Raw genomic sequence first — 21,603 nt, 5'->3', positions numbered from 1 at the left:
AGAGCAGTGATGTTTCTCCAGAGGGGGGCGGTGTTTCTTGGCACAGAGTCTCTCTGATTCTGGAGCTGCTGCAGCACAAGAAGAAGTTGAAGCGAGCCCAGTCGTTGGTGCCGGTTCTGTTCTCGCTGCTGGCCAGGTAACAGGAAACAGGAAGCGTGGAGGCGATGGCGCCTCATGCTGTTGCTCCTCTTGTTCCTCAGGAGCCTGGAGGCCACCTCCGTGGAACGGGCCAACTTGGAGTACACCAAGCAGCTTCTGCTCAGCTGCCTGCTCAACGTCTGTAACAAACTGGCACCGGACGGACGGCCCACTGGCCCAGGTGGGTGGGCGAGTGCGTAGACCGTTTGGGTTCTGTCACGTCTGTAAACAGGCTAGTTGACTTAATAAATACACACCGTGTAATTAATTATCTTTATTTAAAAAAATCAGCCGATCAACGGCTCGTATCCGAAGGAACCGCCGTATTTATAAATATATTTGTCCCTCCAGACGTCCTGGATGAAGACAAGTTCAGCGTGGAGCTGGTAGTCCAGTGCGTCCGAGCGTCGGACGTGCCGCAGACTCACCATCACGCTCTGCTGCTGCTGAGCGCCGTCGCCAACATCTTCCCCGTGAGTAGTCTGGACTTCTCCTACAGACAGGCTAGCATCTCGTACATGTGAACAAACTGACCGCCCATTTGTGTGTGGCGGGCCTGCAGGAGAAGGTTCTGCACAACATCATGCCCATCTTCACCTTCATGGGCGCCAACATCATGCGTCTGGATGACGCCTACAGCTTCAGAGTCATCGACAAGACGGTGCAGATGGTCATCCCGGCTGTCATCAAGGCAAGTGCGTGACGGGGTTTCGGATGTCGGCCTGTTTAAACAAGTTTCTTTATCTCCGCCCCTGCAGGCCCGCGGCCAATCGGACGGCAGCGTGGACGCGACGGTGATGAGGATCGTGCACGTGTTCGCCGACGCGTTGCCTCACGTGCCCGAACACCGGCGGCTGCCCGTCCTCGCTCGGCTGGTCGCCACGCTGGGCCCGGCCCGCTTCCTCTGGGTCCTAATGCTCCTCCTGTTCAAGCTCCACACCACGCAGCCGTCCGGCTCAGAAAGCGAGAAGGCAAGAAATCTTGGGGGGGCGGAGGAGGGCGCAGTAATTCCCTCGCCAATAGCTGGGGAACACTGTACCGGCAGTAGCATCTCTAGGGAGACGGATTTTGCTGTCTTGTCAAACGAGATGTCATGCGGACGTTCTCGCTGTGTTGCTTGCTTAGGAAGCGGCTCGGGAGCGAGACGTGGACTTCTGGATCTCCGTGTGTTGCCAGTTCGAAGTGACCGAGCAGCTCACGTCGCTCATCAATATCCTCAACTTCCTCATCCAGCTGCCCGACGACAAAGAGGACGGTGGGAACGTTATTCACGACAAATACAAATGGCACGCTGACCAAACTGGCGCTCAACTCAGCCGCTGCTAAAATCTCCGTTTTGCACACTTATTGCACGCCTTTTATCTATTTTATTGTATGTTATTTCTTATTTTTAATGCTCTGATTTGACACAGCTTATAGCCTAGGAGTGCACTTTGTTTCTTCTGTACTTGTATTAAGAAATGTCAAAAAAAACCTTTGACCTAATAACGAAAATCTGCAGACAATTGTCCTTTGTAATTCCATTGGGGGGGAAAAAAAATATTTGAAACCCCCAAAAAATCTTGAATAAGTGAGGATAAACTGCCAATCAGTGTTTTCGGGGTGCACCCCCCCCCCAAAAAAGGAGAAAAAACATTAGAAACAAATCTGCGAATAGTTGAACCCACGCGTGCCAAACCTCGAGTATGCGGGGGTCCACCATATATACTTTGTGACATTTTTGGTTTCCCCATGACATTTTTCCAATGTGAAACATTTAAAGTTTGGGAATCACTTTGTTGTTGTTGGTTTTCTCTATAGCTGATCATTTCTGTCCTCGCCAGGTGCGGCCAAGCCAGCCGCCGGCCGGCGAGGAGCCGGGGAAAAGAAGGAAGAGGAGGAGAAGTTGGAGGAGCTGATCTTCAGCGTGGAGGCCCACAGCGGCAAAGAGTTGAGACACTTCAAGTTCCTCTCCGTCTCCTTCATGGCTCAGCTGCTCGGCTCGGCCAGCTTCATCGGGAAGGTGAGCGCGGTCTGGAGGCACGTCCGCTTTGATGTTAACGTGCCCTCGAGCGTTTTCTGTTTGTTGTTCAGGTGGCGGACACTCAGGACGTCGGTGACCGCATCCGCGCCGAGTCCCTCCAGCAGCTGCAGCAGCAGTGAGTTTAGTTCTCCTCAAATCAAGCGAACATTTCAAAAACGGTCTGTCAAAAACGACGCTTCGTCCAGGCTGCTGGAGTATAATCTGCGTTACATCCAGTGCGTCGCTCGCTGCGTGGAGGAGAACGCCGACAAGCCCATCGCAAAGTTCTGGAGAGTTCTGCTGAATAAAACCTACGATGTTTTGGATAAGGTGAGAGCTTGTCGTGACGCAACACAACAAACCGTAAACTTTAAAACCTTAACTTCTGACCAAAACTGCTGTTGTGTTGCTCTATAAATAAAGTTGAGTTGAGTAAACAACACGTTTGTTCCCCTTTTATCCATGCCAAGTTGAACGCTTTGTTGCCCACGGACACGTTCATCACGGTGATGAGGGGGCTGATGGGAAATCAGCTGCCGTCGGTGAGGAGGAAAGCCATGGAGCTGCTCAACAACAAGCTGCAGCACAAGACCCAGTGGGCGGAGCAACAGGTCAATAGCACATAATAAACTTACAACTGAATATACCCAAAGCACTTGGCGGATTTTCATTAGTTTCTATTTTGGTCCTTAACGGCGGCGAATAGCGAGGATTGACCGCATTCTTTAGCGTTTTACGCAAGTGCTGTCATTCACACTTCGTAGCAGTGGCGGCTGGTCATTCGATTGCCAGGAGAAGACAAACACCTAAATGCAAATATTTATAAGAATGTAAAAACAAAATATATGGATGTCTATTTCTAGACCAGCAGCGTAAATGGTATTTAGTTACTGATGAGTAAAATCTTTTCGCTCATGTATGTCATCTGTTGAGGGGCGCACAAATCTCGTGTTAAAAGTTTGACCTGCACAGTGGCGCCAATTGATTGGAGCAAAACTGGCCGGCGTCATGTCAGTGTGCGCGGTCGGGCGGGACTGCTTTTGATGACCCTCGCGATACTCAACGTAATACAAACAAGTTTCGACACTTTTGCGCTTGTTTCAGGCAATTGCAAAACATTGTAAAAATGACTAAAACGTTGATAAGATCCAAATGCCTCCCCACTGCAGGTCAGCGTCCTCTTAGAGCTGATGGTGGACCTCCTCGCCATCGTGGGTACGCCGCACGGGAAGGCGGTGGCGGCGGAGACGCAGGAAGCGACCGTCAACAGGCAGACGGCGCTCTACAGCCTCAAGCTGCTCTGCCGCCTCTTCGGCCCGGCCCGCCCCGAGGCCTTCGTCCCCGTCATGCTGCGCGCCGTGGAGATCGTCGAGTCGCCGCACGAGGAGAAGAACGTGACGGCCGGCGCTCTGCTGTGCGTCGCCGAGGTAGTCGGCGCCCTCAAAGCCCTCGCCGTCCCGCAGCTGCCCAGGTTAGCGCCGTGTGTCTCCGATGCGCTTCTTGTCCGGCCGCGACGTGTCGCGTCTAGTGGTGCGAACTGATTTTCAGTGTTGCTAAATGTTGCTAAATGTCATTACATCATTGAACAGCCATCTCAAAAACAAAAAATGATTTGGAATTTGTGTTTTGTTTTTGGTTTTCAGTGTTTCCCAACTTTTATGACACACTTGTTTGCCTCGGCACGGTTGGGAATCACAGATTTAGATTACAATGTATTCCGTGACGTTATAATGTTCCGTGACGCCCGCGCAGGTTGATGCCGGCCGTGCTGCACGTGCTCACCGACAGGAAAGATCTGCTGACCAACGAGATTTACTTGCTGAGCGCCGTCACCGCCCTGCAGCGCGTCTCCGAGACGTTGGCGCACTTCATCAGCCCCTACCTGCAGGACACCACCTTGCAGGCTTGTTGCAATTCATCCTTTCCCAACCATTAGCGAGGCGAAAGCAAATATTTGACACTAGCTTACATGAGCGCAAACAAAGATGCGTAACTTGTAGAGTTACTTTTATTGCTATTACAAGAAATCATTTCTTTTGCAGCTCCCATAACATCCAACTTTAAAAATCACTTGCAGGTGTGTCGGCTGACGCGTCTACTGGAGGATTCTTCGTCTTCCGCCTCGTCAGCAACCAATCAGCTGTCTGCGCGTCTGGCCTCCCTCAGGAGCTCCCTGGCCACCGAGCTCCCCCCCAGGGTCCTACTGCCCGTCGTGACCAGGTGCTACAACGTCATGGTTGTGGACAAGAAGGTGAGCGAGGACACACACGTGCAACATCTACATCGACCCCACCTTGCGAGCGTTGGCCTGTCGCTGCGATGTGTTAGTGTCGCCATATTGGATGTGGCGCATCTGCCCTTTCAACGAATGCAAATCAATGGACTGGACTTCAGAAAGCAACAACCTGTACACAAAGTGCGCAAAGTTAAAACCACTCATTTATTCATTTATTTGGGGAAACTGTTAGGAACCAAAGATAACTTTTATTCTGCTGATTATAAATGTTCACTCCTTTTATGTACAACAACAAACAATTTTAGTCCCAAGAGAAGAGGTTCTAATTGTCGCTAGAAAAGCTTCGAGTCGCACCAGAAGGAACTTGCCCTCAAAGGTATTGTTTTGGGGCCTTGGTGCCAAAGAACTAAATTGAAGTAAGTTAAGAAGCTTCATTTCGACAAAAATGTTGCTTTTACGCCAATTTGTGTCAGCTAAACGTAATAATGGCATTAGCCTTTATACATTTCTCTGAGCGTTAATAGCGGCCGAGCAAGCGCTGACCGGAGTGCTTCCCCTCAGGACCAACTGGGGGCGCTGATGAGCATGCTCAAGGAACACGTGGGCCACATGGAGCGAGAGCAGCTCAGTTCTCACCAATCAGAGCTGACCGGGTTCTTCCTGGCCGCCCTGGACTTCAGAGCTCAATTCTGCCGGGTGCGTTTGGCGCGCTGGTGTCCGTTGGTCACTCGGTCTGCGGGAGCTTCTGACGTTTTGCTGGGTGCAGGGCGACCTGGCGAGGACGGCTCAGATCGAGGGCAGCACGATCGACTGTCTGCTGGTCATGGTGATGAAACTGTCCGAAGTCACGTTCAGGCCGCTCTTCTTCAAGGTGACAGCGTTTACCTTTTTATTTCTATTTTATTTTTTTGGCTTCTATGTGGAATTATATGGGCTAGCGCAAGACTGGGCAATTTATACGTCCCGGGCCAATTACGACTCTTCAGTCTGGCCCGCCAAGCGTAAACTTATCAAGACTCCTTCGGTTGCGTAAAAAGATTTGTTTCCCCTAAAATTGCTTCGTTAAAGATTTGCTGTTTTTGTTTCCTCAGCTGTTCGACTGGAGTAAATCCGGCAATAAAGAGCGTCTGCTGACTTTCTTCCGACTCTCCGACTGCATCGCCGAGCGCCTCAAAGGTCTTTTCGTCCTGTTCGCGGGAAACCTGGTCAAGCCCTTCGCGGACCTCCTCCAGCAGACAAACGTCTCCAAGACGGGTGAAGCTTACTTACTTACTTACTTCTTTTTAGCATTATTTATTCATTTAAGAGAAGAAAAGAAAGAAAATGGCCACATACGGAAAATTGGGAGGAAGAGGCGAGGCGCTTAATATCGTGTTTATGAAACGTGCTAAAAAGCAATTTGATACGTTCTCGGTCAACATATGCAAACCAGTTCAACATATTTAAAGAAGAAGTATAAAAGACGGAGCAAAATGTTTTTAATGCTAGAAAAAAAAATTGTCTGTCTAATGTTCAACTTTTTACATTTTTATATAAAATATATCTATTTTTATTTACAAATTAAAAAAACTAAATTGTATGACAAATTTGCTATTTTTCAAAATTGTAACTTTTTTTTTTTAACCTTTTGATGCTGGCTGTTTAATTTTATGAGAATATACAGTGGGACAATAACACAAACACGCAGCAGGCCACAAATGGCATATCAATGTAAAATATGAATTAATTTGTAATTTGAGAAAACGATCTGTTATTTCCGAAGTGTCGATCAAAGCGGTGGCCCTTTGCATGAATCAGTAGCCAAAAAAGTAGGTCTCATTTTGCAAAAGGCGGGCGCTCCCTGCAATATATGTCCATCGGCATATTATTTCTTAAAAATATAAACTCGTCAAACTTTGTCTCCGTTCCTCAGCCGAGCCGTTGTTCGATTCCGAGCGCGGTGCCGAGAAGAGCGACCTGCTGCTTTGCTGCGTCCTGGACTGCCTGCACAAGATCTTCTTGTACGACACGCAGCGCTTCCTCAGCAAGGAGCGAGCCGACGCCCTCCTGGCGCCCCTCGTCGACCAGGTGAGAACGCAAACCTCGCTACCCGACGTAATTGGATAAGTGAGTCACGTTATATCGTTCTGGCCCAAAGTTTGAATCCACGTTCTGAACAAACGCAGAAACCGGATATGCTTTCACTTGCCGCGGTGACAAGGGAGCTGTTGAAACCGACGCGAACGCGAAGGCTTTGATGCTTGCAGGAAGCGTTCCTGCAAGCATCAAAGCCTTCGACTAAGCCAGCAAATATTACTGGACTCTTGTCATGTAAAATCTCGGTGGGCCAGATGACAAACTTTTCTCTCTCTCCCCCCCCGGCGTATTATGTGTCAGCTGGAGAATACGCTCGGCGGCCGCGAGGAGTACCGGCAGAGGGTGACCGAGCACCTTGTCGCGTGCGTGGGTCAGTTTGCCGTGTCGCTGGCCGACGACACGCAGTGGAAGAGCCTCAACTACCGCGTCTTGCTCAAGAGCAGGCACGCCGACGCCGAGGTGACGACGGCTTTCGAGCGCCTTCGGTGACGCCGACATTGGAGGGTTTCAACCGCAAGTTGATTCCACGTTGGTCCGCCTCTTCTCAGGTGCGCTTCTCCTCGCTGCTGATGCTGATGGAGCTGGCGGCCAAACTGAAGGAGAACTACGTGGTGCTGCTTCCGGAGACCATACCTTTCCTGGCCGAACTCATGGAGGGTCAGTACAGTACCGAAATACCGCGGACCCCCGCGTAATAGCGGTTCGGCAGCCTGGGATTCACATATTCTCTCATTTATTTCTTTTTTCTTTTTCCTGATTTCTTATTCCCATTTTTCCAATGTTTTTTTTTTTTTTTTTTTCTTTTCTCTCCACGTTTCTGTTTGTATTTTCTTTCTCGGGGGAAACCAATTCTGAAAACACATTTTGGCGGTTTATTCCTGCTTATTCAATCATTTTTTGAGCTTCCCAAAAAAAAAATTTTTCAATGCAATTCCAATGGCTGTCAATTATATGTGAACTTTTGCTATTGGTACCTAAAATGCACTAAAGTGGGGATACGCACCCCAAGATGGTGGCAAAGCATTTCAAACTGAGAGGATCATAAAGCATCCATGCCATGCGTCTAGCATGTACACAGTCGTGAACCCATGTAAAATAAAAGAGTGTATTCCGTAGTTAGATTATTCAACGCAGCAAACCACCTTCACTTGAGGCTCATCAATAGTATCGGCAAGCTTAAGCGTCCGAATTACAAGCTCGCGCAAAGTCGCACGTAGGCCAACATGCCTTTTGGCAAATTTGAACGGAAAAGTAGAATGTACAAACTTTGACTTGAAGTTAAAAGTGCATTTTAGGTTCATCCTGACGTAGGTTTTGTTTCCCGAAAGCTGAATATCCCCAAGTTTTGTGTACGTTGACTCGTTACGTTTGTGTTCCAGACGAGTGCGAGGAGGTGGAGCAGCAGGTTCAGAAGGTCGTTCAGGAGATGGAGAACATTCTGGGAGAACCGCTGCAGAGCTACTTCTAACACACACGCAGTTTGCAACGTCGTTGTTTGGCTCAGTGTCACTGCGACGCGCCATTGCTGTCCCCATCAGACTAACGCGGTCATCATGAAAATGTGGCAGAATAATGAAAATCTGAGGGCGTATTGTCAGTGGCCAAATATTGGCATAGTGCAGTTAAGTCTTTTAAAATGTTTCCTTCATTTTATACCGTTTTCCTCATCGGGTGTATATTATTGATACAAAATCTTTATTTTACATGGTTTTATTGTCATTTTGATCACGTAAATGGTGGCGTGACCGCGCCTTGAAGAAACCCTCCGATGTTTGTTTGCAGTGACATTCCGATCAGCATTTTGTCTTTCGGGAAGGGAGTCTCAAACAATGAATGGTTGCAAAATAAATATTTACACTTTCGGTAGCACTTTTTTTCTTGTCGGTGCCTTCCAGACTGGCGGGAATTCCGAATATCTCAATCTTCCCACGAAGAATAGTTCACTGGAACGACGCTCAAAGTCGCCATTTCTCCTTCCAGAGCATATCGGTGTATAACCGCCATGAGATCGGACCGCAGAAAAAAATGGCGGTGCCCGTCGAGAATTCAATTTAACAACGGATATTTGAACACAAACGACGGAGCGACGCGTAGCCAGACAATTCGAGAATACTCTCGTGCGTATATTCCTGATCCTCTGCAAAGAACGACTAATTGTACTGCCGGATTAATGGCATTTCTATTGATTTCAATGGATAAAAATGATTGCTTGTGTGTGTGTGTGTGTGTGTGTGTGTCCCTCCCCCCCCCCCCCAAAAAAAAGAATGGATTGATGAATAATCCATTCCTTTGGCCAAATTTTAACAGGATGTGTAAAAATGTTAGAAGTTTCATGTTAAACTTCAATTTCAGTGTGTCCAAATGCTGGAACACAAAAGGCATTTTGGAGAGAATTCAAGAAAAACACCAACTGCAAAGGAAAACGTTTTCACGGTGGTGCGCAAATTGGAAGATGTATGAAATTGGTGATCAATTTTGATGAACAGATGTTTTATTTTTCGAACATGGTTTTGTTGATTTTGCAACAAGAATACACCGAAGCAGAGTATTTGCCTGCTTGATTTCCAATAGTGTCGGGTGCCTTCTTGTTTTGCCCGAACAATGATTAACCCGGGTGACGTCACTCGCCGCTGGAGACGTCACGCGCACCGTCCCGCTCGAGAGCTCTCTCTCTCTCTCTCTCTCTCTCTCTCTCTCTCTCTCTCTCTCTCTCTCTCTCTCTCTCTCTCCTTCCCTCCCTCCCTCCCTCCCGCTCTCTCTCTCTTTCTCTCTCTCCATTTCTCTTTCAGCACCATGCAGCGTGCCAGGACACCTCTGCAGCTCCTCATCGCCTCATCCACACGTCATCATCATCATCATCGTCATCACCAGGAGGCGCGCTCGGTGGGGATCATCGGCGCGCCTTTCGCCAAAGGACAGGTGAGGTCAAGGTGAGGTCAGCACGCGAGAACCGGAATAAGGTGACCTCAGCTACAACATTAGTGCCAAATTTGAACTCCTTCAATTCCCGCTGGACCAATCAGGAGAGCACATTAAGATGTGCGCGCGTGTGTGTTGCAGCCCCGGGACGGCGTGCAGCTCGGACCGGACGTAATCCGCGCCGAGGGACTCGTGCACAAGCTTCGGGCGCAAGGTGACATCATAGATCCACGATGTTGCCGCGCGCGCTCACCGGTCACTTCATTAGGTACACCTGAGAAAGCTCCAAGCGCAAGAGCTGTCGCAAAAATCACACTTTACTACCCCCGGTGGTCCAAACATTAGGGACAGCTCCCGGTCCAGTGCTGTCTGTCAAAAAGTTACTTTGTGTACCTAATGAAGTGGCTACTTGGATGCAGATATATTTCACGACGGACATTTATACTGTATATTTATTTCTCTAGACACGCTATTGTAGTCAGTGTGTAATATATTTTATCGGACGGGTGAGCAAATATTGTGCGTGCCCGCCATTGTTGTCATGTTGGAAGCTCAAAGTGACTTTGGCTGTCGTTTGCACGGTTCCATATTTGACAGCACGCTGGTTACTGTGTGCTCAACTAGTTGACTTTGCTCTGCACGCGCGGTAAACGCCCAAGTCGACTGGCGGTGTTCCATTCAAAGCAAACAACTTGACGATTTAACCGTGAAACAAAAACCAACAGGAAATGGATTTATTAACCAATATGCAATGTATTCAGGTTTGCGTCTGTTGCTCCTATTACTGTTTGCGTGTGGGTTCCTGCTCCTGTCTATGTTCTTGTTTGCGTGCGTCTGTGTTTCTATTGTTCCTGTTCCCCTCTGTTGCTATTCCTTTGTGAAAGTTCCTTTTTGTGTGTGTGTGTTCCTGTTTGTTGTATCCACAGTGTTTTCAATATGATTAATTCCCGCATATGAATATTCATTCTGTTGACATTTTGTTTTCACTGACAGCCTCAAGCGTCTTCCTCTCCCAACCACACATCATTTATTTTAATGTTTTTTTTTTAATGATTTTATTTTATTACTTTTTTTTGCTGCCCCAGGTTGCATCGTGAAGGATTATGGGAATTTGACCTTTGAGGACGTGGTGCCCGACGAGCCAGTGGGACGGGTGAAACACGCCCGGGCGGTGGGCAACGCCAACCGCAGGTTGTCGGAGGCGGTGCGGGCGGTGAAGCGCGATGGGCACGCCGCGGTCGTGCTGGGCGGAGACCACAGGTCAGCTGGGGGGAAAAAACAAAAAAACGGCAGCACTTTGCTTTTGGAATGTGGGAGGAGGCCGGAGGCTCCGGAGAAGACCTGAAGAAGTTTGGGAGAATTTATTTTAAGAGGAAAAAAAAAAGTTTGTTTCTACCTCTTCCAGTTTTTTTAGTAATCAGCAGTAGAACACGTGTTGCTTTTCCGTTAGCTTAATGCTAACACATAAGGGGAATCGCCAGGCTAACAAGTAGCATCAGTGTCGCGGTGTCGTCACCCTTCACGCCGCGCATATTTCAACACAAACGGTGTAGCAAAACATGCAGACAGATAAATATCACAAAACTCACAAGCATATATTCTTAATCGTGTGTGTGTAGCGTGATTAATATTACCACCGCACTGAGGAGCTGAACCCTCTGTATAGCAACGGCGGTTTTATATCGCCCCCTGGTGGCTGAGGTGCACGCACCAAAAGGAGCAGCACAATGTTTGTCCAACTGAAGCAAAAAAAAAATGTGTCAAAAACATATATCGTTATTGTGTGTTTTTATAGATTGCTAGCTTTTTTTTTTTTTTTAATCAAAAATGCATGTTTTGCTTGCTTGTCCCGCAATGTTTTGTCGACGTGACTTTCGCAGCTTGGCGATGGGCTCGGTGCACGGGCACGCCTCGGCGGTGGGCGATCTGAGCCTGGTTTGGGTGGACGCCCACGCCGACATCAACACGCCGCTCAGCACGCCCACGGGAAACATGCACGGGCAGCCCGTGTCGCACCTGCTCCACGAGCTGCGCCCAAAGGTGACACAAATGCATCACAAACTATCAAACGTCCATTTGACAGTTTAATTTTATTTTCCGCCTTTGAGCTTGTTTGTGGCCATTTTTGTCCCGATATAAGCTGTAATTGTTTTTTGCAATTCTTTGACTGCATAAAGTTTTTAACTAATCATTAGGATAAAATCATTGTATTTTTTAACTTCAAATTGCACTTTGTTGGAAACTGTGTTTTTTTTTTTATTTACGTCGTCTCTTACGTATCATTTCTTTCTATTTTCATGATAGACTTTTTATGGCCAGCAGAGGGTGCGTCAACTTAAATTATTGATTGTTATTATTGCGTGACTTTTTTCGTTTTTTTTTTTTTTTTTTTTTTCCTCTCCCATGGTAAGCATAGGACGTCACCGCTTCTTAAAATCCAAATTGTGTCATTCATTTGCTTCATTGAAATTCAGTAAGGCACGAAACTTGACAAAAAATGTCATCTGGTAGAAAATGTAAAAAACTCAAATGTTCACATTTGGATCCTGTTTGACCAAAATTGTATGATTTAATCCAGTAAATAAGGAATTTAAAAAGAGTACTTTTTGTGGGTTTGAACTGGCCAAAAGGCACATTGGTGTCAAAAGTCAAAAGTGTGCTCTCACTAAAATGAAGGCCTCCCAGTGAACATGCATATTTGACTTCTATATCAAATTTGACTTGTCAGATCCCCGTCCTGCCGAACTTCTCGTGGATGACGTCGTGCGTGTCGGCCAAACATTTGGTCTACATCGGCCTGAGAGACCTGGACCCCGAGGAGCAGTAAGTCTTCTGTAGTTGCGTGCCCCGAGAGGCAAAACAATTTGGAGTTCGGCCAACATTTTCTGGGGAAAAATGTGCATCGCAAGGAACTTATTGATTAGCTAGTGACAAGTATCTTTAAGTGTCTTTCGGAAAGTTCAAATGTTAATCGGACTGTGTTTGTACGTACCAATTTTAATTGATCAAGATTTGCTCGATTACAATTAACAAGCAACAAAACTCAAAACATGAGAATGGATTATTTCATGAAAAATGAACAATTAGACGTACTGTATTTTTACACCCATTAAAGCAATGAGGAGTGCAAAGACGTCTCCGGTACGTCGGTGAGACCAAGCAACCCCTACACAAACGCGTGGCGCAACATAGGAGGGCGGTTTGTTCGGAATCTTTTTCCTGCCAAATATCGCAATCGGACTGCGAAAATCCATATCGGTTGGGTCCTAGTAAAAAGTATTCAACCAGCCCAGTTAGCGTGGTTCCAAATTTATATCAAACTGGGCGTGTCCAAACCGGTTTGCAGTTACCTCCTGAAGCTGGCGGGCGTGAAGGCGTTCTCCATGACGGACGTCGACCGTCTGGGCGTCGGCCGCGTGATGGAGGAGACGTGCGACTTCCTGTGTAAACGCGGGTAAGTATGTAGCGCCCCCAACCCCCCCGCTTCGTCTTAATTTCACGCCGTCACTCTGACCAGGGCGGAGAGACCGATCCACCTGAGCTACGACGTGGACGCCTTGGACCCCACCGTTACCCCGGCGACGGGGACGCCCGTGCTGGGCGGCCTCACCTACAGGGAGGGCGTCTACATCGCGGAACGGCTCAGCGACACCGGTCCGAAACACGCACGCAAGCACATCGACAACAAACGCACGTCTGCATGTTCCTGTTCATGTATCTTTGTGTGTGTTCCTGTTCATTTGTTTTCCTGTTCCTGTGTTCTCCAGTCTATATTTGTGTGTGTGTGTGTTCCTGTTCCTGTGTGTGCATCTGTTTGTATGTTCCTTTTCATGTGTGTTCCTCTACTATGTTCCTGGGTCTGCTTTTGTGTGTATGTTCCTGTTCAAATGTGCATTCCTGTGTGTGTGTGTTCCTGTTCACGTGTGTGTTCCTGCTCTTGTATTCTCCTGTTTGATTGCGCGTATGCTCCTGTCATTTGTGTTTGTGTTCCTGTTCACCTGTGCGCGCATTCCCATTGATGTGGGCGCGCCTGTGGTCCGCGGGTCCTCAGGGTCGCTGTCGGCGGTGGACGTGGTGGAGGTGAACCCGGCGCGCGGCGCGACGGAACGCGACGTGCGCTCGACGGCCCGGGCGGCGCTCGACATTTTGCTGGGCTGCTTCGGACGCCGGCGGGGGGGGGCCCACCCGCCTCATTTCTGCCTGCCTGACGCATGAATGCACCAAAACTCTTCCAGCAAGTTATTCCAGAATCTTCATATCCTACTTAAGCTCCAAGTACTAGTGCACTCTTTGTCCTCACTAGCGAGACAATTGAGCGCACTAGTAGAACGACTAATCGTTTGTCCTTCGGCCGGAAGCTGGATATGGTAGTTATTGAAGAGGAATTCTTCTGCTGGATGCTGGTTTTAAAAAATAATAATTAAAAAAAAAGAGAGAAAAGAAAGAAAAGCTTGAATCCAAAGAAACTCTCTCACGCAACATTGAATCAAATCAGTTTTAAAAATAGTTAAAATATGTATGTATAATGGTTTGTTTGAATAAAAATAATTCATTCTTAAATTAATTACATTTAAATATAACCAAGTTAAAAAAAGTCAAATGTATACATAAAATTGTTTGTTATTTTTAAATTATATGTACAATAAATCAGTTGACCATTTTAATCTAACTATATTAATCAACTAACTTTTATCCATCCATTTTCTGTAGCGCTTCTCCTCAAGGGCAGGAGGCGCGGTACACCCTGGACCGGTCGCCAGCCAATCGCAGGGCACAAACAAACAAACAACCATTCGCACCTACGGGCAATTTCGAGTCTTCAATCAACCGAGCGCGCATGTTTTGGGGATGTGGGAGGAAACCGGAGTGCCCGGAGAAAAGCCACGCAGGCACGGGGAGAACATGCAAAGTCCACACGGGCGGGGCCTGGATTTGGACCCCGATCCCCAGAACTGTGAGGCAGATGTGCTAACCAGTCGGTGCCGCAATCAACTAACTTAACGCATAAAAATATGACAAGTCTACTGATAATGCATTAACCAGCGCGCCGGCCTCCACAACTTCACAAAAGCGCAAACGGTAAACATTATGCGTCAACAATGTCAATGACCTCGCTAGCGTGTTACTGGTGGAGACGAAGGGCGGCAACCCCGCCCCCCAAAAGCCAAAAGCAGACTGAGCGTAACAAAACAACTTTTAATTCTTCAAGCAGCCAACAGGAAGTTCCTCTAAAAATATTCTGTTAATCAATTATTCTGCTTAAAACAAAGAAGCAGAGCGTGGTCACATCGCAGCTTCTTGATTTTGCCCCACTTTAATTTCACACAATGCTTTCTCAAAAAAGGTGACGGTTGTCATGGTAGCAGCTATACAAAACATCAAATGGAATTGAGTGCAAAAAGATTCCCTTGGTGTAATTGACCCGTGCTCAATCGGAACTTCGCAGACCGCAGCGTCTCCTGAACTCCTGACCTCGCTCGTGCAGCCACTTGTTGGACACTGAGGTGAAAGAGACAATTTCATATCGGAGACCTCCTAGATAGTTCCTCAAATGTCCGAGGAAAATCCTTTTGGGGCGACGAGGGAGTCAGGAACGAGTTCACGATTCCTGCGTTCGGAATCATTCCCGACTCCCGAATCGTACGGCGGATAGGGAGGGATTCCCAAAACAGCCGTTGACGTGACTTTGAAAATCAATCGCAATCATGTGAGAGTGCTAACTTCTTTTGCGGCAACTCACCCCACTTGCTCCCCACCAGGACAGGACAGGCGGCGTGTCGGGTTTGATAGTCTCCCTTTCCGTTGAGCCGAAGATTGTACCAGAAGACTGCCGATCCCTGCACGTACACAATATCGTATACGTATACGTATATAATAACCGCTGACGCCTGACACTTCATTAGGTACGGCCTGGACTGTTAGCTTGCAGTGATGGTTGCTTCATATTGTGGTTGTGTTTCCAATTGGAATATGTTGAGCCTGAAAACCAAAAAAGAAGCGCAACGGACCTTGATGGGCCAGACAACGGCGCCCACTTCAGGGAAGACGGTGGCGCCCCCTGCCTGCACGTCGCTTATCTGCAGCACAAAAATGGGGAAGCTGGGAAAAAGCCGAAATCGTGGTTTTTCTTGACAAAGCGTGAGTGAAGTAAAGTGTGCTGTACTGACGTAAACGAGCCAGGTGGCGATTCGGTTTCCTGTGCCCAAATCTGCGTACGGTTCAGGAACCTCGTCCTGTGAAAAACTTGACATATATGTACATATATATACAGCCACTATAATTCCATATGTTTACGGACGAATGAGAAAAAGTCAAGTGCGGCGAGTCTCCGTCACAGACGTCAACGCAGCCAATGAAAGGAGCCGGCGGCCTCTCAAATATCTTCTGATTATTTTTGCCCGTTTCCTCTCTTTCTTTTTTGGGGGGGGGGGGCTCGAACTGATTCGTAGCATTCCCATTACTTTCAATTCTTAAGGCGTGACTATGTGGGGCCGCAGTTTTTATCGGCGTCGCCGATTGTAATTTGTTCGCGACTGTCTAGTTGGGTCGTGTTCGGCCGCGTCGCTTGCCGTGCGAGTTTGGGAGAAGGTCAAAGGTTAAAGAAGTCTAGAGAAGGTCAAATAAAGTTCTCCCGTAAATGTTATAGTTCATCCTTTGATTTGCCCCAAAAGCATTTTTGGGAGCAGCGTACGCGGCACGGCGCAGAGAGGCAGCCGTCGTTTACGTGTCCATATTTACCCCTTGGAAGTCGAAATGCGGTTCGTACTGTCCTCCGACGCCGTAGTTGACCACCTGCACAAACAAACACCGAGTGAAACACTCGCACAATTTGCGCTTGCGGCGGAAGCCCGCGATTGGCTGGCCACAGCGACTGACTGGGCTGCAGCGCCAATAAGGAACCTTTGTGAATCTTTGATGCCCATCAGAATTGCATTGGAAGAAATGCATTTTCTTCAACCTCCAATATTTGTAGGGGGTTTCAAATCTGTCCTTTGTATGCGGGCCTCCGCCGTGTTCGATGGATTTCTTTTTGGACGAAGGCGAGAAGGCCGACGTGGAGGACGTCTCACCTGCAGCTCCTCGGCCGTGGACGTGTCCAGGCCCGTGATGTCCCCCATTCTCCTGACCGTTCTGTCCACCTCCGCGTACTGGTTGTCGGCCAGCCAGGCGCTGAGGAGCAAGAATATGTGTGAGTTGAAAAAGTCTACACACCCCTGTTCAAACCCCAGGTTTTTGTCATGAAAAAAAACCCAAAAAAATCTAAAGTCATTTCAACATATATAATCTACTCAAGGAATTCAATTGTGGGGGTGGGGGGAACTGAGGTAATGTGGTTGCAAAAGTGTGCACACCCTCTAATAACTAGGCACGTGCCTGTGTTCAGAATGAACCAATGACATGTCAGCACACACCTGCCCTGATTAACCCCAAATGAAGCCCAGCTGTCCGAATAGGCTTTTCCTGACATTTTTGTACAAGCCGCGGTCCAGAAGAAGAGTACAAAACAATTTCCAAGGCGTTAAATATAGCACGGACCGCAGCGAAGACAAAATAGGGCCTAGCAGTTACATCACCAAGAACTGGACGTCCCTCCAAAATGGATGAAAAGACGAGAAGAAAACTGGTCAGGGAGGCCGACGGCAGCATTGAAGGAGCTGCGGGAATTTCGGGTAAGTAGTTGCCGTTAAATACACGTCACACCAAGATCCCGTTGTCTCCATGTCTGGGCGAAGGGGTAAAAGCCGACGAGAACATCTGAACTTCATTTGGGGTGAATCCGAGCCCGTTTGAAATGGTGGCAGGTGAGTGCTGATTCAACATGCGTTTGAATGTGATCGCTTCATTCTGACGTAGCGGGTGTGCACACTTGTGCAAACATGGCACACAGCTATATTTTGTACAGGTTATAGGTCCCAAAAAAAAAAAGCCTTACTATTCATGTAGTTTTTGAATAAGAAATGTTTTCAATGTCTTGCGATATAATCCGAATCATCTTTATTTGCCAAGTATGCCAACAACACACAAGGAATGTGTTGTTTATTCATAATATCTTACATAAATCATATTCTTTTTCAATTCTTTCCGTACATCGCAAAACCTTTTTTACTATACTTAAATGTCATTTTTGAAGTCCGACTCCAAACGTTCTTTTCAATAAAAGAGCAATGGAGACACCCCCCCCCCCGCCGGTGTCCATTCGGTCGTGCTTACTTCTGGGAGATTCTGGTAGGAACTGCCAAACCTTCGTTCGTCCTGCCGTCTTTCACTTTGGAGCGAGTGAGCTAGCTCGGCCATCGCACGATTGTCGGCCGCAGAGGGAGAACGAGATGGAAAAGAGAAACAGAAAGATTCATCACGCCGAGTTTTGCAAAGAGCAGAAAGATCAAATCGTGTGTGGATTCAGCAAGGCTTTTCTTTTTTTTTTTTTTGCAACGCTGCAGGCCAACAACAAGCATTTCATCTTGAACCTGCAAAAAAAAAAAATTCTGAAGAAAAGAAGTTTATCATTTGTACTTTTCTTTGAAAACAACATTTTCATCCACATGTTCTCACTTTTGGACACAAAAGCGTAGCCGACTCACTTTGGGTTTGGCCAACTCTTTGATTATTTCCATGTCGTCGTCCGACGCCACGTCGTGGTAGCGAACGATGCGCGGGCGGTCCCACACGTCTTCCTCTTTCGCGGGACCGATCAGGAGGTTGGGATGGCCCCGGTTGTCATGGTAACGGCAGAAGAGGCGGCTCCGTCTGCGCGGCGTCTGTCGGGAAGACGAGCCGAGAGAGTACAGGGTACCGGCGTCGTGAATTCACGGCGTCCGCTCACCAACTCGACGCTGTCGCCGCGACACAGCCGCTCGTACGCGCCGTTGTAGCTAGCTCGACCCCTCGTGAACGTCTCCGGCGTGGCCTCGCCCGTCTTCTCTTTCGCCAGTTGGTACTCAAAGTACTTGAGGTTGGCGTTGGCTCGCTCATTTACCGGATCTAAAGAAACGGAAAAAAACAAAAACTAGACTCCGAATTCTGTATCTCGGCAGACGTTCGGCTTTGGTGATGCGAATGTTCTAAGCCTGCCCGAACTCGACTCTAGCGGAGCTTCCTTGCGGTCGACTCACCGATCTCCAGCAGCCGCTCGGCGGACTCCTTGGCTCTCTCCAGATCTCCTTGCTTGTAGAGGGAGTAGCTGCGGTAGTCCAGGAGGGTGACGGCGTCAACGGTCGCGGGCGTCTCGCCCTGCTCCAGCTGCCGGAGAGCCTGAGACATCCACAGCTCTGTGTGGTAGAAGTCGTCGGCCTTGTACGCCACCATGCCCAGGTCGTAGCAGTCGTCCGCCGTCAGGCCGCCGCGGAGCCGAGAGGTTCCTGTGTCGGGGACGGGAACTGTACTTAGGAGTTCTAGAGTCCGGGTCTAATACAGTAGAACTGCACGGCATCGCGGGGCTCGTCACCTGGCAGATCCCCTTTGGCGAGGCTGTCGGTGTCCAGCTCGTACGTGTCCTGCAGCCTCAGGAGGGCCACGGCCACGCCCGTCCGGTCCCCCTCGTCGGGGAAGCGCAGCCTCCCGACGGCGATGTCGGAGACCAAACCTCAAACGCGAGGGACGGATTGTCAAAACTCACTTCTCGGGTACTTTTGGGGGCCGACGGTTGAGATTTGCGGCGTGTTCGGCCGGTGTTCACCGTGAGAGACGTCGGTGAGCACCAGGCTCTCCAGCTCTCTCCACTTTCTGTCGATCCGGTTCAGAAGTTTAAAGGCGTTCACGGGATGGCCCAGGAATCCTTCGGGGTCCTCGAGGGCAAACGCCGAGAGGTCGGCCAGCTTCTGAGCCCACCTGAGTACACGCACACACGTATTTGGCCGGTTAGTGTCACCTGCCCCAAATCTCAACATGTTGATGCTATGGTGGTCTCCAACCTTTTGATGTGCTCCAGTTTGTTCTCCTCAGCTCGGATGTAATCCTCCAGCGAGGCCACCAGGTCCTGCTCCGTGTACAGCAGCTCCGTCATGTGACCTGACGGCACGCGCACAAACGCACGCGTCGTTACACCTATTGCGCTCGTGTGGCTTTGGAATTGTTGCGTATCGACGCCACGAGACTTAAAACAGGTGGGACCATAAAGCATCAACTCCATGCATCGAGCATGTACACAGTCATGGACCCGTGGTACATAAATGACTGTAATCGCTGGTTCAATTAATATGCACACGTGACATCACACAGACAAACAAATGTGCGCACTAGCACTTTACGCAAACATGTCAGGACAGTATGGTGCAAATAGTATATGAATAACACGAACAATACTCGAGCGGACTCACCGATGGAAGTGTAGAACTCGTCGTCAGCCGAGGATGAGCCGATGAGCACCAACAAGAACCAACGGAGCGCCATGTCTAAATGGGCCATATTATATGAATGACTTGCTTCTTCCAATCAATATTGTTGAAGCCGACTCGAACAGCTGAACTTGATTTGGGGTTCACCAGAGGCACTCGCAACGGTGGCCGCTGTGTGCCGACGAACAGTTCTACGAGGGCGTGCACACTTGTGCGGCCGCATTCATACACCCCCTCTTGAAATGATTAGAGCGTCTGCCTCACAGTTGTGAGGACCGGGGTTCGATCCCCGGCCCCGCCTGTGTGGAGTTTGCGTGTTCTCCCCGTTCCTGCGTGGCTTTTCTCCGAGCACTCCGCTTTCCTCCCGCATCCCAAAAACATGCATGCGAGGTTAATTGACAACTTTAAATTGCCCGTAGGCGTGAATGTGCGTGCGAACGGTTGTTTGTTTATGTGTGCTGCAGCACGCCCGCAAGCCGCGTGAGGAGAAGCAGCTCAGAAAATGGATGGATGGGTGATCTGAAGCAGCATGTGAGCAAAGTGTCAACACGTGATGTCAACTTTGACCTCTGGGAGTCATTCCGGTTCATCAGCCCGATGAGTCAAAGAACGCCGTTTCATTAACCAACATCGTTACGAGCCATAATTATTTGGCGCTGAAAAATGAGCACGAAAGATGAACTAACTGTATGGAGCTACAATTCGATTGAACTTTTTTTTTTTTTTAAGACATTAAACATTACTTTCTGTTCATGAAACGACTAGTTTATTCTCCTTCATTCTTGCAATAAATCACAAACAAAACAGGGGTTGTGTGAACATACAAGAAAATGGAGAGAAAAAAATACATCATAAAATTGAAACACAAATAATATTTAGTTTTCACTTTACGTTTTAAAAATACATCCTCTTAAATTATAATTTCCTTCTAAATAAAAAAAAAAAAAAGTCTGCAAGGCTTTTGCTGTAGATACAATTCGATATCAAGCTTATGAAATCCCCCAAAATTTTAAAGTAAAACTAAATAATAATATAATATAAATGAAGAGGCAGGCTAATAATGTCAAAAAGATTGTCAAGGAACTGTGACGCACCTGCGACGTTGACCTGATTAAAGGTCAAGGGGCGCTGCCAGGTGCCGGCAGCAAGCAATCAAGGCGCGTCTCTGACTTGGGCTTTCACCGACTTCGAGTCGCTTCTGTGAGTCAATTTTCGCCGCACATGCTCGTCTTTTGTTTTGCGTGCCATCAGCGAGTTGGACTGGACTTTCCTGTCAGCGCAGGTTCTACCAAGATCGTAGGCCAACCTCGCCGCCATCTTGGATTTGGCAAAATGTCACCACCGAAAATGTTATTCATCCTTCAAACGTTTTTGTAACATGTTATAACTGCTCCCAAAAGGTTCTTGTTGTTGTTGTTGTTGTTGTTTTCCTCGACGAGACAACCAATGTTCAACTATTTTTATTCTCTACACGTCCATCGTTGGTGAACACCATTTTGTCCTCTGAACTGGAATTGAGGAGTATTGTAGTTACGGAGCAAAGGAACTCCCGATGACGTCACCACTCAATGCTATCCTCAAATGGAACAGCAGGGGGCACAGTAACCCTGATTAAATAATAAATTCCTCAACAAATTACATGCACAGTAATATTACAATCAGGTATATCATTTTTTAATACAATCATGAACTTAAATTCAAGCGTGAATAGGGAAAAATAGCACTTCACAGTATTGCACTATATCAAAACGAATAAAAAATAATAAAATGGAATGTCAAAAAATGAACTTTTTCCCTATTTTTTTCTTTTCACGGAACTTAATCCTCTTCATTCGTTTTTTTTTCCACCGCACTTTCCTCACTTTCAGCAGCATCTCCATCTTTTCACGTAGTTTAGA

General features: G+C 47.9%; 3 protein-coding genes across 6 annotated transcripts in view; 2 read left to right on the top strand and 1 right to left on the bottom strand.

Annotated features, from left to right (window-relative positions):
* heatr1 (HEAT repeat containing 1) overlaps positions 1-8,314 on the top strand; it is a 21,431-nt gene extending 13,117 nt beyond the window's left edge. The window contains exons 26-45 of the mRNA XM_061756486.1: positions 1-136; positions 201-319; positions 490-611; positions 701-829; positions 897-1,109; positions 1,264-1,393; positions 1,962-2,140; positions 2,212-2,276; positions 2,347-2,470; positions 2,611-2,751; positions 3,310-3,611; positions 3,893-4,043; positions 4,218-4,391; positions 4,938-5,072; positions 5,143-5,247; positions 5,468-5,630; positions 6,289-6,443; positions 6,753-6,911; positions 7,001-7,109; positions 7,832-8,314. The exon at positions 1-136 is cut by the window's left edge and continues 11 nt beyond it. Coding sequence (XP_061612470.1) covers positions 1-136; positions 201-319; positions 490-611; positions 701-829; positions 897-1,109; positions 1,264-1,393; positions 1,962-2,140; positions 2,212-2,276; positions 2,347-2,470; positions 2,611-2,751; positions 3,310-3,611; positions 3,893-4,043; positions 4,218-4,391; positions 4,938-5,072; positions 5,143-5,247; positions 5,468-5,630; positions 6,289-6,443; positions 6,753-6,911; positions 7,001-7,109; positions 7,832-7,920 — 2,900 coding nt within the window. The 3' untranslated portion in view covers positions 7,921-8,314. The remainder of the gene's footprint in view (positions 137-200; positions 320-489; positions 612-700; positions 830-896; positions 1,110-1,263; positions 1,394-1,961; positions 2,141-2,211; positions 2,277-2,346; positions 2,471-2,610; positions 2,752-3,309; positions 3,612-3,892; positions 4,044-4,217; positions 4,392-4,937; positions 5,073-5,142; positions 5,248-5,467; positions 5,631-6,288; positions 6,444-6,752; positions 6,912-7,000; positions 7,110-7,831) is intronic.
* A 921-nt stretch (positions 8,315-9,235) lies between these two features.
* Positions 9,236-14,035, top strand: arg1 (arginase 1). Of its 2 annotated transcripts, XM_061756551.1 has the most exons (8): positions 9,236-9,371; positions 9,513-9,585; positions 10,457-10,631; positions 11,252-11,411; positions 12,100-12,194; positions 12,718-12,825; positions 12,889-13,025; positions 13,423-14,035. In XM_061756551.1, the coding sequence occupies exons 1-8, from the start codon at positions 9,246-9,248 to the stop codon at positions 13,584-13,586; spliced, it is 1,038 nt and encodes a 345-aa protein (XP_061612535.1). In that variant the 5' UTR covers positions 9,236-9,245; the 3' UTR covers positions 13,587-14,035. The 2 variants fall into 2 exon arrangements, with proteins under 2 accessions (XP_061612535.1, XP_061612534.1); XM_061756550.1 differs by having other exon boundaries at positions 12,889-13,565.
* Positions 14,036-14,547: 512 nt separating this feature from the next.
* On the bottom strand, positions 14,548-21,162 carry LOC133469442 (prolyl 4-hydroxylase subunit alpha-1-like). Of its 3 annotated transcripts, XM_061756547.1 has the most exons (15): positions 20,800-21,162; positions 19,688-19,762; positions 19,283-19,379; positions 19,048-19,199; positions 18,817-18,954; positions 18,485-18,730; positions 18,196-18,353; positions 17,954-18,130; positions 17,583-17,653; positions 16,442-16,541; positions 16,110-16,163; positions 15,539-15,604; positions 15,380-15,448; positions 15,112-15,208; positions 14,548-14,870 (listed from the first exon to the last, which is right to left on the bottom strand). In XM_061756547.1, the coding sequence occupies exons 2-15, from the start codon at positions 19,758-19,760 to the stop codon at positions 14,800-14,802; spliced, it is 1,569 nt and encodes a 522-aa protein (XP_061612531.1). In that variant the 5' UTR covers positions 19,761-19,762; positions 20,800-21,162; the 3' UTR covers positions 14,548-14,799. The 3 variants fall into 3 exon arrangements, 2 of the variants coding, with proteins under 2 accessions (XP_061612531.1, XP_061612530.1); XM_061756546.1 differs by lacking the exon at positions 20,800-21,162 and having other exon boundaries at positions 19,688-20,425; XR_009785708.1 differs by lacking the exons at positions 14,548-14,870; positions 20,800-21,162 and having other exon boundaries at positions 15,137-15,208; positions 15,539-15,614; positions 19,688-20,427.
* Between the last annotated feature and the right edge of the window lie 441 nt (positions 21,163-21,603).

Source organism: Phyllopteryx taeniolatus, chromosome 19, assembly GCF_024500385.1.
Source record: "Phyllopteryx taeniolatus isolate TA_2022b chromosome 19, UOR_Ptae_1.2, whole genome shotgun sequence".
Lineage (NCBI taxonomy): Eukaryota > Metazoa > Chordata > Actinopteri > Syngnathiformes > Syngnathidae > Phyllopteryx > Phyllopteryx taeniolatus.
Note: the sequence above shows the minus strand (reverse complement) of the source record. Positions and strands in the feature narration are given on the sequence as shown.